Source organism: Cherax quadricarinatus, chromosome 68 (assembly GCF_038502225.1).
Source record: "Cherax quadricarinatus isolate ZL_2023a chromosome 68, ASM3850222v1, whole genome shotgun sequence".
Taxonomy (NCBI): Eukaryota; Metazoa; Arthropoda; class Malacostraca; order Decapoda; family Parastacidae; genus Cherax; species Cherax quadricarinatus.
Genome location: NC_091359.1, coordinates 2,639,382 through 2,654,977, shown reverse-complemented (window position 1 = coordinate 2,654,977; position 15,596 = coordinate 2,639,382). Strand labels below are relative to the sequence as shown.

The following is a 15,596-nucleotide window of genomic DNA, read 5'->3' as shown; positions in this document are numbered from 1 at the left end:
TGCGGCACGTAGTATCGTATCTTGGAGAGGATCCCAACCGTTTTGGATACTTTTTTGGCTATATGCTGGATATGGGTGCTGAAATTCAGGTTGTTGTCAAGGTATAAGCCTAGGAATTTTCCCCCATTATTTCTGGTAATTAGTGTTGTCAATCTTAATGTTAATTTGTGCATCTCCTGCTCTGCTACCAAACATAATATAGTAAGTTTTGTCAGTGTTAAGCGTAAGTTTATTGGCTGTCATCCAAGTCGATATTTTAATCAGCTCCTCATTCACAATGGTGTTGAGGGTGGCAAGATTAGGGTGAGAGATGACATAAGTCGTGTCATCAGCAAAGAGAATGGGTTTCAGGTGTTGGGATACGTTTGGAAGGTCATTGATGTATATGAGGAAGAGCAGGGGACCAAGGACACTTCCCTGCGGAACTCCAGTATCAAGTGGCCGTGTTGCTGATGCTGTGTCTTTAATGGTGACGTACTGATACCTATTAGTAATGTAAGATTTGAAATAAGCAAGCGCATGACCTCTTATACCGTAGTGGTCAAGTTTGTGGAGTAGGATTTCGTGGTTTGCTGTGTCAAAAGCTTTTCTTAGGTCAATAAAAATTCCTAGTGGATATTCCTTATTTTCCAATGCTGTGTAAAGCAGATCTAGCATTTTTATGATTGCATCATTAGTGCTTTTATTTTTCCTGAATCCAAACTGGCAGGGGTTGAGTATGTTTTGAGCCGTTATAAATGAATACAGTCTCCTGTGCACGAGTTTCTCAAAGATTTTGGATAGCAATGGTAAGTTAGATATTGGCCTATAGTTGTTTAAGTCTGTAGGGTCACCACCTTTATGTATTGGTGTAACCCTTGCCATCTTGAGTAGTTTCGGGGAGGTGCTAGTCTCTAGTGACTTGTTAAAAAGTAATGAAATAGCATGCGAAAGGACATAATAAGGCACACCTGCAGATGTAATAAGGCACACCTGCAAACATAATAAGGCACACCTGTAGATGTAATGAGGCACACCTGCAAACATAATAAGGCACACCTGCAGATGTAATAAGGCACACCTGCAAACATAATAAGGTACACCTGCAAACATAATAAGGCACACCTCCAAATATAATAAACATAATAAAGCACACCTGTAGATGTAATAAGGCACACCTGCAAACATAATAAGGCACACCTGCAGATGTAATAAGGCACACCTGCAAACATAATAAGGCACACCTGCAAACATAATAAGGCACACCTGCAAATATAATAAGGCACACCTGCAGATGTAATAAGGCACACCTGCAGTTGTAATAAGGCACACCTGCAGTTGTAATAAGGCACACCTGCAGTTGTAATAAGGCACACCTGCAGTTGTAATAAGGCACACCTGTAGTTGTAATAAGGCACACCTGCAGATGTAATAAGGCACGCCTGTAAACATAAGGCACACCTGCAGTTGTAATAAGGCACACCTGCAGTTGTAATAAGGCACACCTGCAGTTGTAATAAGGCACACCTGCAGATGTAATAAGGCACACCTGCAAACATAATAAGGCACATCTGCAGATGTAATAAGGCACACCTGCAAACATAATAAGGCACACCTGCAGATGTAATAAGGCACACCTGCAAACATAATAAAGCACACCTGCAGATGTAATAAGGCACACCTGCAAACATAATAAGGCACACCTGTAGATGTAATAAGGCACACCTGCAAACATAAAAAGGCACACCTGCAAACATAAGGCACACCTGCAAACATAATAAGGCACACCTGCAGATGTAATAACGCACACCTGCAAATATGATAAGGCACACCTGCAGATGTAATAAGGCACACCTGCAAACATAATAAGGCACACCTGCAAACATAATAAGGCACACCTGCAGATGTAATAAGGCACACCTGCAAACATAATAAGGCACATCTGCAGATGTAATAAGGCACACCTACAAACATAATGAGGCACACCTGCAGATGTAATAAGGCACACCTGCAGATGTAATACGACTCCTGTGGTCATACTGATTCTATCTCATACAGGTCACTGACTTACATATAGAGCACTTACTGGGGACTTCTGGTATATAGAGCACTTACTGGGGACTTCTGGTATATAGAGCACTTACTGGGGACTTCTGGTATATAGAGCACTTACTGGGGACTTCTGGTATATATCCCATAAGTCCAAAGTTGTAAGACTCATACCGATTTAACATTAGTTTCATAATAATAATAATAATAATAATAATAATAATAATAATAATAATAATAATAATAATAATAATAATAATAATAATAGTAGTAATAATAATAATAATAATAATAATAATAATAATAATAATAATAATAATAATAATAATAATAATAATAATAATGCCTGTCATATTTTTTAGGGTATGTCTCCTATCTCAAGCGTCGAGACTTAATATCTACATCTGAATAAATAATCACCTGAGGATCTAACACATGAGTATATAATTATCTGGGAATCAATCACCCGAATATCTGTCACTTAAGCTGTTTAGTTATCTTTATATCTGCTTGTATTCACCCAGTAGCTTCCCCTGTGTTGATCTCCTGTCCCTCTTAATTTATTACACTAATGAATTATTAAGATCTCCTTCACTGGAGCTGTGACTTGACCCCTGCAACCACATATAGGCGAGTACACTGAACGATACTTGGTAGTTACCTTAAAAGGACAGAGTTTAGCAATCATATATACTCACTCAGGACACGTGTATACCTGCTGTGTCGACATTATACACTTTCTACAACCTTGACGTGTGCTGTGTCGACATCATGCACTCTCTACAACCTTGACATGTGCTGTGTCGACATCATGCACTCTCTACAACCTTGACGTGTACCGTGTCGACATCATGCACTCTCTACAACCTTGACATGTGCTGTGTCGACATTATACACTTTCTACAACCTTGACGTGTGCTGTGTCGACATTATACACTTTCTACAACCTTGACGTGTGCTGTGTCGACATCATGCACTCTCTACAACCTTGACGTGTACCGTGTCGACATCATGCACTCTCTACAACCTTGACATGTGCTGTGTCGACATTATACACTTTCTACAACCTTGACGTGTGCTGTGTCGACATCATGCACTCTCTACAACCTTGACGTGTACCGTGTCGACATCATGCACTCTCTACAACCTTGACGTGTACCGTGTCGACATCATGCACTCTCTACAACCTTGACATGTGCTGTGTCGACATTATACACTTTCTACAACCTTGACGTGTGCTGTGGCGACATTATACACTTTCTACAACCTTGACGTGTGCTGTGGCGACATCATGCACTCTCTACAACCTTGACGTGTGCTGTGTCGACATCATGCACTCTATACAACATTGACGTGTACCGTACCGACATCATGCACTCTCTACAACCTTGACGTGTGCTGTGTCGACATCATGCACTCTATACAACATTGACGTGTACCGTACCGACATCATGCACTCTATACGACTTTGACGTGTGCTGTGTCGGCATCATGCACTATCTACATCCTTGACGTGTGTTGTGTCGACATCATGCACTCTCTACATCCTTGACGTGTACCGTGTCGACATCAGGCACTCTCTACATCCTTGACGTGTACCGTACCGACATCATGAACTCTATACAACACTGACGTGTGCTGTGTCGACATCATGCACTATCTACATCCTTGACGTGTGCTGTGTCGACATCATCCACTCTCTACAACCTTGACGTGTACCGTGTAGACATCATGCACTCTCTACAACCTTGACATGTGCTGTGTCGACATCATGCACTCTCTACAACCTTGACGTGTACCGTGTCGACATCATGCACTCTCTACATCCTTGACGTGTACCGTACCGACATCATGCACTCTCTACATTTAGAGCCTTGAGTCCTGTGTAGACAACACAGTCCTGCATAATATAAATATATTATGGGTTATATATAATCTTATATAATGGCCTATACTATTGGGCATCCCCTTCAAGATGCGGTATATAATAACAATACTAATGGGTGCCTCTAAAAACCAGGCCAAGGTAAGACTTGTTTACAGATATATTATTATATTAATTGGCAGCGCTAAACCCGTAAAGGTCATATAGAATGTGAAGAATGACTCATATTCAGCTTCGATCCAAGGGAAACGCAGGTTCATATACTCCAGGACTCCAATAATAATAATAATAATAATAATAATAATAATAATAATAATAATAATAATAATAATAATAATAATAATAATAATTTTTATTTTAGCTTGATATAATATTTGTACAGAGATGGGTGACATTTAGTGCAGAAAACCCATAGTTATGTTCGTTATCCTAGATAATTTACACTATATAAGTGTACTTATCTGTACCTGTATGTAAAGTAAGTTACTAAGAGCCTTGTACCAGCATCAAAGTACCTCCTTGAGGGTACCACAGCTCTCACAACTCTTAATTCTACACTGTTCTCCTGGTGTGATAATATTCCCTGGACGATGGACTAGCCAGGTTATGACATGACTGTCTCAAAGATCAGACGTGTCATGCTATAATCCACTTTGAGGCATGATGAAGGAATTTATCAGGTGTGTATATGACGAATCTCGTCTAAAATAGGAATCGGGGACACGATTTTTCCTAAAATGAGCCACGAATGAGGAAGGAAATTGTCTTGGCATAATGTGGATAAAACAATGTGTTTAGAAAGGAATGGAAGGTAGAGATGTGCTGTAGGTCCATTCAAAAGGCACTTAGTGCCTCCTGTCCCCCCCCCAGGATGGGCACATCACCCCACCTCATGACATCAGGCGAGGTGCGCTGCTGCGCACACACGCACACCACGTGTGCACCCACTCACACACACACGTACACATCTCCACACATCCCCAACACCTGACGGATACTTCCTTACCTATTTGTCACCCTGGTGGAGCTGTCTGAAGCTAGAGTAGCCAGCTAAAGTGGGATATTTGAGGGCGTGGCAGTGTGGGTGCGTGTGTGCGTGTATAGCCATGATGAGTGGCTGGTGAGGCGGCGTCAGTAGTCCACCAACAGTCTTACTAACATCACCTGTGCTCCTCCTCTTCCTCCATACAGCCATGGACAGTGACCCCGCCAGTGACCTCACCGGGGAGAGGAAGCAGGTGCGGGTGTGGGGTGATGGCTGGTAAGTGACCTCGCTGCTCACCTTGCCCATGGCACAGTCCTCAAAGTTTGCCAAAAGATGTATAATTCCCTCATATATATTTCCCAGTTCTCTCCCTACACCTGTAAGATATATGTAGTGTTATCCAGAGTGGTGTTAGTTGTACTAGTAGATACAGATAAGATGGCAGTGTTAAATATCTAAGTTACTGTTGTAAGTTAAGTTGTCAGTGCCCACACTGCAGACGACATGCACCTCTCTCAACCCTTCGCTCGGCTCTGGCTTCCACCACCACACAAAACGAAATACCGCATTTTATATGTATATTAAAGGGAATCTTTTAATGAATTATAATGGGTGCTTTGTTTCAGGTTTTAATTTTAGTGTAGGTGTATTGGAAATAGTATATGCGTGTGGAAAATGTTAAGTGGGTGTAGGTGGGCGGTGGTGTGGCACGATGCAGATCAATGTAACTACTGCAGCAGCTGATCACTGGCAACACTTATGTACCCAGGTCATGCACCACTGTCACGCATCATTAACATGCACTACTGTCATGCATCACTCATGCGCTACTGCCAGACACTATTGTCATATACTATTGTCACATCACTGTAAGGACCCCAATGGAAATAAGTCACTGTCTGACTTTTTTGGGTTATCCCAGGTTCTCTACACACATGCTGCTATGTATGATAATTCTATGTAACTGTATTTGTGTATACCTGAATAAACTTACCTACTTACTTACTGACAGGCACTACTGTCAGGCATCACTCATGCATCACTGTCAGGCATTACTGTCATGTACCAGTGCCACGCATCACTGTCAGGCACTACTGTCGTGTACCACTGTCATGCATCACTACCAGGCACTAGTGCCGTGCACCGCTACCAGGCACTAGTGCCGTGCACCGCTACCAGGCACTAGTGCCGTGCACCGCTACCAGGCACTAGTGCCGTGCACCGCTACCAGGCACTAGTGTTGTGCACCGCTACCAGGCACTAGTGTTGTGCACCGCTACCAGGCACTAGTGCCGTGCACTGCTACCAGGCACTAGTGCCGTGCACCACTACCAGGCACTAGTGCCGTGCACCGCTACCAGGCACTAGTGCCGTGCACCACTACCAGGCACTAGTGCCGTGCACCGCTACCAGGCACTAGTGTCGTGCACCGCTACCAGACACTAGTGTCGTGCACCGCTACCAGGCACTAGTGTTGTGCACCGCTACCAGGCACTAGTGTTGTGCACCGCTACCAGGCACTAGTGCCGTGCACCGCTACCAGGCACTAGTGTCGTGCACCGCTACCAGGCACTAGTGTCGTGCACTACCAGGCACTAGTGTCATGCACAGCTACTAGGCACTAGTGTCGTGCACCGCTACCAGGCACTAGTGTCATGCACTGCTACCAGGCACTAGTGTCGTGCACCGCTACCAGGCACTAGTGTTGTGCACCACTACCAGGCACTAGTGCCGTGCACCGCTACCAGGCACTAGTGTCGTGCACCGCTACCAGGCACTAGTGTCGTGCACCGCTACCAGGCACTAGTGTCGTGCACAGCTACCAGGCACTAGTGTCGTGCACCGCTACCAGGCACTAGTGTCATGCACAGCTACTAGGTACTAATGTCATCAGCCAATCGCGCATCATTGCATGACACCACTCAAGCACCACTATAAGACACAACTCGTGCACCACTATCATGCACAACTATCAGGCACCACTCGTGTACCACTGCCAGGTACCACTCATGCACAGCTATCACGTACCACTCGTGTACCACTGCCAGGTACCACTCATGCACCACTGTCATGCACAACTGCCAGGTACCACTCGTATACTACTGCCAGGTACCACTGCTAGTTACTACTCGTGTACCACTGCCAGGTACCACTGTAATGTACCACCTAGGATTTATCTGTTGTATGTCACATCCTAGAGGCAATGACCTAGACAAGCAATAACAACCCACACAAGGACCTCAATGGAAATTAGTCACTTTTTCTGACTTTCTTGGGTTATCTAAAGTAATTTACACAGTGCACTTGTACCTAAATAAACTTACTTGTTTAGACAAAATGGTTCTACTTGTATTTAATATATTAATGCAGGGATCTACAGTTGGTATGAAAGATATTAAATTTCTTTGTGTTATATGGGAGTAGGGAACCATTACTGAATTCTTGTACTTATCAGTACATGTACCTTGGTACTATATTGGATGTTGTTATCAGGTAATGCTCTCACAGACTATCCTATTGAGTACGGTTTTTATATAATCCCTAGACACTGCTCATTATATAACAATGGTTGTTAGGTTAGGTAAGTTAGTAAACAGGACAAGTGTTTTCAGATGCTGGTCAGAAATTGATCACTGACTTTTTTGGGGGTTATCCTAGGTAATTTACACTATGTATAATAATTGTACTTATATGTACCTGTGCCTAAAGAAACTTACTTATGATGACCCACAGCTTCTGGTCATCTGACCGATGCCTTCCGCTGGCTTACCAGTTCACCCTTTTAAAAATTATGGTTATGATTATAACCATTTATAACCTAATAATATTAACAATAATTGTGAGTGCACATGTGTTATGGGCACAGATGTAACTCACAAAGACTAGCAGCTTCACTGGACGTCTTAACAAGCCATTCACTTTCTAAAACTCAGAATTCTGTTGTACTTCTAATTTGAAGTTTTCTGACATAATGTATTACAACAAATGAAAATGGTTTCACTACATGAATAAAAAGGCAAAAGTAGCATAGACAGGATCCACACATAGCTTTAAGAAGAGTTAAAAAAATGGCTCTTGGAGCAAGGAGAGAGTGGATCTAGTAGTGATCAGCAAAGAGCTAAAATGTGACTCCTGCAACCACAAATAGGTGAGTACTGCATGATAACTTGTGGGTTTTTTAATCATATCTGTTGATTAAGGAGCTGCAGTTCAAACACCACAAATAGTTCAGTGAGTAATGGGAAGGGGTGTCTTGATAGTGAGAGGCTCTTGATCCAATGAATTGGACCTCTGTTCATATGACTGAACCTGACTGTCTCCCATAACTTATGTGATGTATGGCCCATTTGGATTTAGTACTTTTCCATGATACTAGTAAATGGTGTCCCATAACTTGGTTGGCAGTGCACTCAGCTCACATACCGAGTGCTCAGGGTTCAATCTCATGCACAAGTGGAAACATTGGGCATGTTTCCTTACACCTGCGGCCCCTGTTCACCTAGCAGTAAGTAAGTACATTGTACTTGGGTGTTAGTTGTCTGTTGCGAGTCTCAACAATCAACTAACACCTTGGAGAAGAGGATCAAAGGACCTCAATGGAAATACTTTTGGGGATGGTATCCTGGGGAGGGGGTGATAGTATACTTAAGATAGGGATAAGCTTTGAAAATGAGCTGAGGTAGGATAATAGCTCTTGTCCTGTAAAATTGATTTGTTAAAAAAAAAAAAATAGATATGTCCTGAGTCATAGGTAGGTACTGTACATAGTTAGGTACAATACATAAGTTGATAATTTGCCCAAAAACTACTGTGTTGGGTGAGTACAGTACTGTACATGGGTGGGTAGCTAGATAACGTACTGTATTCAGAAATAAGTAAAATGTTAAGGAAGCCATAAAATATATCACTTCCTCATTTCCATGCTCACCTCATGTTTTTCTTTGGCTTCAAAGTACATGGGTGGGTAGCTAGATAACGTACTGTATTCAGAAATAAGTAAAATGTTAAGGAAGCCATAAAATATATCACTTCCTCATTTCCATGCTCACCTCATGTTTTTCTTTGGCTTCAAACTAGACATTTCAATTTGCAGTGTATCAGCAATTAACTAGTTTTTAGGAGCATTATGTATAAAATTGTTAAAAACAAAACATGTTTTATTACTTCAGATTCAGTTGTTCATCCACATTTCATCACGCATCAGTGAACAATATAACATCTGGGGAATGAGGGGTAATCAGGTTCAGTCCAGGGATGGGAAGGATAATTTAAATTCCTTGAATCAAGAGACCTTCACTGGAATCAAGGCACCTCACTTGAAGGTCAGCAATAATAGTGAAGAGTATATGCTAAGGGAGCTCCTGTAGGAATAATTGAGCTGGATATTTGAGAAATTTATTAGCATATTTTTTTTTATTTGTTCAGTATGGTTTCTCATGTGAATTGATTGCAAATCTGTTTTTTTATTCAGCTATGATATGGTACACTTTGGGCATGCAAATGCGCTCCGTCAAGCAAAAGCTATGGGAGACTACTTAATAGTTGGTGTGCACACAGATGAAGAGATCAGTAAACACAAAGGTCCGCCTGTCTTCACACAACAAGAGAGGTATGTGCAGAAGAGTGTACCAATTCCTTAGGCTGTGGTTTACCTTAACAGTAAAGTATGTACTAGTACAACATATTCTTTTCTCAAGGAAAGGGAAACACGGATGTTAATCTGCTTGTCAGGGTTTTCCTGGTCCAGGATAAGATTATGTTCATATAGTCACCCATCCAGTTATTGGCTAGACTCAGTCTGACTGATTGAACTTTTAATGGAGAAAATTTTGTGGAGTGACTATTGATAATGCATACAGGATTTGTATTAATAGTAACTACCAGAGTAATTCTGGAAACATAAATCAGCATTAATAAACCATTAACTAACTTAATTTTCAGTAATTAATCTTTTTTTTTTTTTTTTTTGTTTTTTTTTTTGCATTCCAATGTACCATACAGCACTAACACTTACCTTGCTACTCCAGATATAAAATGGTCCGAGCCATCAAGTGGGTGGATGAGGTGATTGAAGGAGCACCCTATGTTACCACCATAGAAACTTTGGATAAATATAATTGTGATTTCTGTGTACATGGAGGTAAGAATTTGAAATACCTGATGACCCATATCATCTTGCTGCTGTAAGAGAAATCTGCATAAATTTTATTTTTGATGCTTAGTAATTAGCCAGTTAAGCCTAAGTTCAAGATATTACTTTTCACTCTCATTTTATCACTAGTAATAATAATTTATTTCTTTTCTGCAGTATACAGGTAATGTACTCTACATGTAATATAATATTGTTAGGCACAAAATAAATAATGTAGCTGAGTCCTGTTTTAATAGCTTAGTTTTTAAAAATTTATTAAAGTAAAGCATTTTTTCATTCTTGTTTTAAAAAACACTGAGTCATAGTAATAAAACTATTACATGTACAAAAGTTTAGCATAATATTACAGAACGCAAATTGCTTAAACTATGTTAATCATAATTGTCCTCCTTATATGTCAAAATGATAGAGAAAATCTCTCAAGGTTGGAATATTTTAATCATGCCATACATGGATTGGTCTTAATGTCTGGACCTTCACTAATTTTACAGGAGGAACTACAGTAAGGAGATATATGGGTGCAGGTGCAATATTTATGCTTTATTTCAGATGATATCACCATGACTGCTGATGGTGTTGACACTTATCACATCGTCAAAGCTGCCAAGCGATACAAGTGAGTTTAAAATAGTCCATGTACTGTACTTCTAGTAAATGAATAAAGATGTTTGTGGTTACAGGAAAGTGGGTGCAGGAGTTTGTGGTTACAGGAAAGTGGGTGCAGGAGGGAAGAGGAGCGATTGGTGGAATGATGATGTAAAGAGAGTAGTAAGGGAGAAAAAGTTAGCATATGAGAAGTTTTTACAAAGTAGAAGTGATGCAAGGAGGGAAGAGTATATGGAGAAAAAGAGATAGGTTAAGAGAGTGGTGAAGCAATGTAAAAAGAGAGCAAATGAGAGAGTGGGTGAGATGTTATCAACAAATTTTGTTGAAAATAAGAAAAAGTTTTGGAGTGAGATTAACAAGTTAAGAAAGCCTAGAGAACAAATGGATTTGTCAGTTAAAAATAGGAGAGGAGAGTTATTAAATGGAGAGTTAGAGGTATTGGGAAGATGGAGGGAATATTTTGAGGAATTGTTAAATGTTGATGAAGATAGGGAAGCTGTGATTTCGTGTATAGGGCAAGGAGGAATAACATCTTGTAGGAGTGAGGAAGAGCCAGTTGTGAGTGTGGGGGAAGTTCGTGAGGCAGTAGGTAAAATGAAAGGGGGTAAGGCAGCCGGGATTGATGGGATAAAGATAGAAATGTTAAAAGCAGGTGGGGATATAGTTTTGGAGTGGTTGGTGCAATTATTTAATAAATGTATGGAAGAGGGTAAGGTACCTAGGGATTGGCAGAGAGCATGCATAGTTCCTTTGTATAAAGGCAAAGGGGATAAAAGAGAGTGCAAAAATTATAGGGGGATAAGTCTGTTGAGTATACCTGGTAAAGTGTATGGTAGAGTTATAATTGAAAGAATTAAGAGTAAGACGGAGAATAGGATAGCAGATGAACAAGGAGGCTTTAGGAAAGGTAGGGGGTGTGTGGACCAGGTGTTTACAGTGAAACATATAAGTGAACAGTATTTAGATAAGGCTAAAGAGGTCTTTGTGGCATTTATGGATTTGGAAAAGGCGTATGACAGGGTGGATAGGGGGGCAATGTGGCAGATGTTGCAAGTGTATGGTGTAGGAGGTAGGTTACTGAAAGCAGTGAAGAGTTTTTACGAGGATAGTGAGGCTCAAGTTAGAGTATGTAGGAAAGAGGGAGATTATTTCCCAGTAAAAGTAGGCCTTAGACAAGGATGTGTGATGTCACCGTGGTTGTTTAATATATTTATAGATGGGGTTGTAAGAGAAGTAAATGCGAGGGTCTTGGCAAGAGGCGTGGAGTTAAAAGATAAAGAATCACACACAAAGTGGGAGTTGTCACAGCTGCTCTTTGCTGATGACACTGTGCTCTTGGGAGATTCTGAAGAGAAGTTGCAGAGATTGGTGGATGAATTTGGTAGGGTGTGCAAAAGAAGAAAATTAAAGGTGAATACAGGAAAGAGTAAGGTTATGAGGATAACAAAAAGATTAGGTGATGAAAGATTGGATATCAGATTGGAGGGAGAGAGTATGGAGGAGGTGAATGTATTCAGATATTTGGGAGTGGACATGTCAGCGGATGGGTCTATGAAAGATGAGGTGAATCATAGAATTGATGAGGGAAAAAGAGTGAGTGGTGCACTTAGGAGTCTGTGGAGACAAAGAACTTTGTCCTTGGAGGCAAAGAGGGGAATGTATGAGAGTATAGTTTTACCAACGCTCTTATATGGGTGTGAAGCGTGGGTGATGAATGTTGCAGCGAGGAGAAGGCTGGAGGCAGTGGAGATGTCATGTCTGAGGGCAATGTGTGGTGTGAATATAATGCAGAGAATTCGTAGTTTGGAAGTTAGGAGGAGGTGCGGGATTACCAAAACTGTTGTCCAGAGGGCTGAGGAAGGGTTGTTGAGGTGGTTCGGACATGTAGAGAGAATGGAGCGAAACAGAATGACTTCAAGAGTGTATCAGTCTGTAGTGGAAGGAAGGCGGGGTAGGGGTCGGCCTAGGAAAGGTTGGAGGGAGGGGGTAAAGGAGGTTTTGTGTGCGAGGGGCTTGGACTTCCAGCAGGCATGCATGAGCGTGTTTGATAGGAGTGAATGGAGACAAATGGTTTTTAATACTTGACGTGCTGTTAGAGTGTGAGCAAAGTAACATTTATGAAGGGATTCAGGGAAACCGGCAGGCCGGACTTGAGTCCTGGAGATGGGAAGTACAGTGCCTGCACTCTGAAGGAGGGGTGTTAATGTTGCAGTTTAAAAACTGTAGTGTAAAGCACCCTTCTGGCAAGACAGTGATGGAGTGAATGATGGTGAAAGTTTTTCTTTTTCAGGCCACCCTGCCTTGGTGGGAATCGGCCAGTGTGATAATAAAAAAAAAATAATAAAATACAGTGGACCCCCGGTTAACGATATTTTTTCATTCCAGAAGTATGTTCAGGTGCCAGTACTGACCGAATTTGTTCCCATAAGAAATATTGTGAAGTAGATTAGTCCATTTCAGACCCCCAAACATACACGTACAAACGCACTTACATAAATACACTTACATAATTGGTCACATTCGGAGGTAATCGTTATGCGGGGGTCCACTGTACTGGCACTCTGGAAGATGCTGTATTATGTTTTGTGTAAAGTGTGATAATGTTTAAAACTTGCAGAGAATGCAAGAGGACTGAGGGCGTCAGTACAACAGATTTGGTTGGAAGAATGTTGTTAATGACCAGACAACACCAACAGGTAAGGTACCTAAACTCTGCTTGGGTATATGAAAATTTAGAGTACTATAGATACAAGCGTGCTTCATTATTATGCACATAATTTTTCACTTTTCAGCTATTCAACTACAGTATACAGTGGACCCTCGACCAGCGATATTAATCCGTTCCTGAGAGCTCATCGTTAATCGAAATTATCGTTAGTCGAGTTAATTTTCCCCATAAGAAATAATGGAAATCAAATTAATCCGTGCAAGACACCCAAAAGTATTGAAAAAAAATTTTTTTACCACATGAAATATTAATTTTAATACACACAAACTGAAGAAGACATGCACAGTTACATGACACTTACCTTTATTGAAGATCTGGTGATGATTGATGGGATGGGAGGAGGGGAGAGTGTTGATGGTGTTAGTGTTTAGAAGGGGAATCCCCTTCCATTAGGACTTGAGGTGGCAAGTCCTTTTTCGGGGTTACTTCCCTTCTTCTTTTAATGCCACTAGGACCAGCTTGAGAGTCACTGGACCTCTGTCACACAACATATCTGTCCATAGAGGCCTGTACCTCCCGTTCCTTTATGACATTCCTAAAGTGTTTCACAACATTGTCATTGTCACAATTAAACACTTGTTCAGGTTTCAATTCTTCACTGTCTATGTACTCCTTGAATTCCTGCACATATTTTTCAGCTGCTTTTTGGTCCAAACTGGCAGCCTCACCATGCCTTATCACACTATGTATGCCACTACAATTCTTAAATCTCTCAAACCAACCTTTGCTGGCCTTAAATTCACTCACATCACCACTAGTTGCTGGCATTTTTCTAATTAAATCCTCATGCAACTTCCTAGCCTTTTCACATATGATCGCTTGAGAGATGCTATCTCCTGCTATCTGTTTTTCATTTATCCACACCAATAACAGTCTCTCAACATCTTCTATCACTTGCGATCTCAGTTTCGAAAACATAGTTGCACCTTTGGCAAGAACAGCTTCCTTGTTTGCCGTTTTCTTGGCCACAGTAGTAGCGATGGTTGATTGGGGTTTTGTGTACAACCTGGCCAGCTCGGAGACACGCACTCTACTTTCATACTTAGCAATGATCTCTTTCTTCATATCCATAGTAATTCTCACCCTTTTTGCTGTAGGGTTTGCACTAGAAGCTTTCTTGGGGCCCATGGTGACTTATTTTGCAGGTGCAATCACTAAAAAGGCTGTGATAATATGAAATGTTCCGATTGTATGCTTGGAAGATACCGCGGTGGCTGGCTGGCTTGTAAACACTGGCCAGAAGTGGACGCGTCTCAGACGGAATGAATAGTGTTGGTCGAGTTTTTTAGCGCTAGTTGAGGCAAAATTTTTGTGTTAAAATGTATCGCTGGGCGGATTTATCGTTAATCGATGCCATTGTTGGTCGAGGATCCACTGTATATATAATATTGTATTCTCACTGCAAGAATAATTAGCAACTCATTCAGAAGGTGATACAGGTACAACATCAGCTTCCAAAGCCTTTCCGATTACTGAGTTTTCTGCCTTTAGAGAGCGCAGAATTCCTTGGTCTTGGGGTTTCAAGTGCCTACTTGCAAATTTGTATGGATTATCAAGTTCCTAATTGTAAATTTGTATTGATTATAAGAGTTTCCAGACCATCAGTGTCTGGAAAATTGATGTTCTACTTGTACTATTATGGTGGTATCTGGAATGTCTTTTATTGAAGAAGTGCTTCAGTGAGGTGTGGAGTCTCCCAAGGTCTTTGCACACAGGGCCTAAAGTAATCTTCATCCTCAATGATAATACAGTTGCAAAATAATTTTGTATGTCTTCCAACCAGAGGAAAAGAGTATGTCATTAGTATGCAGAGAAAACATTGGATTTTGATGCGTCAAAATAGCTTAACCATCTGCTTAACACCATGAAGAAGTTCTGATTTTTTTGTAGACTGAAGGAACTTCTGGTATGTGATATCCTAGACCTTTCTGTCACTGAGACAGTCAAATGCAGTAAAACTGTAGACCCACTTTTCATTCTAAAATTTTGACCATTTTAGCACTATTAAAATTACAGGTTGGAGATGCTGAGTATCTTGTTGAGCGTGGCCATTCAGATAGTCTGGGAACTGATGCCAGTGCTCGATCACCGTGGACTGGTGTCACTCAGTTTCTTCCAACGACACAAAAAATTATGCAGTTCTCCTCTGGGCTTACGCCAAAGGTAATAAAATCAAAATTTAAAATGACAATAATTGCTGTATGTACATAGT

General features: G+C 41.1%; 1 protein-coding gene across 4 annotated transcripts in view; it reads left to right on the top strand.

The window, feature by feature from the left end:
- Positions 1-4,842: 4,842 nt before the first annotated feature.
- Positions 4,843-15,596, top strand: part of Pect (phosphoethanolamine cytidylyltransferase) — a 39,208-nt gene continuing 28,454 nt past the window's right edge. The window contains exons 1-6 of one of the 4 annotated variants that reach the window (XM_070099598.1): positions 4,843-5,174; positions 9,370-9,507; positions 9,926-10,038; positions 10,600-10,666; positions 13,274-13,352; positions 15,401-15,547. In XM_070099598.1, coding sequence (XP_069955699.1) covers positions 5,107-5,174; positions 9,370-9,507; positions 9,926-10,038; positions 10,600-10,666; positions 13,274-13,352; positions 15,401-15,547 — 612 coding nt within the window. In that variant the 5' untranslated portion in view covers positions 4,843-5,106. Of the gene's footprint in view, positions 5,175-7,663; positions 8,047-9,090; positions 9,221-9,369; positions 9,508-9,925; positions 10,039-10,599; positions 10,667-13,273; positions 13,353-15,400; positions 15,548-15,596 lie in introns of those variants that run through there. The other 3 variants (XM_053789779.2, XM_053789780.2, XM_053789781.2) reach the window with 3 other exon arrangements.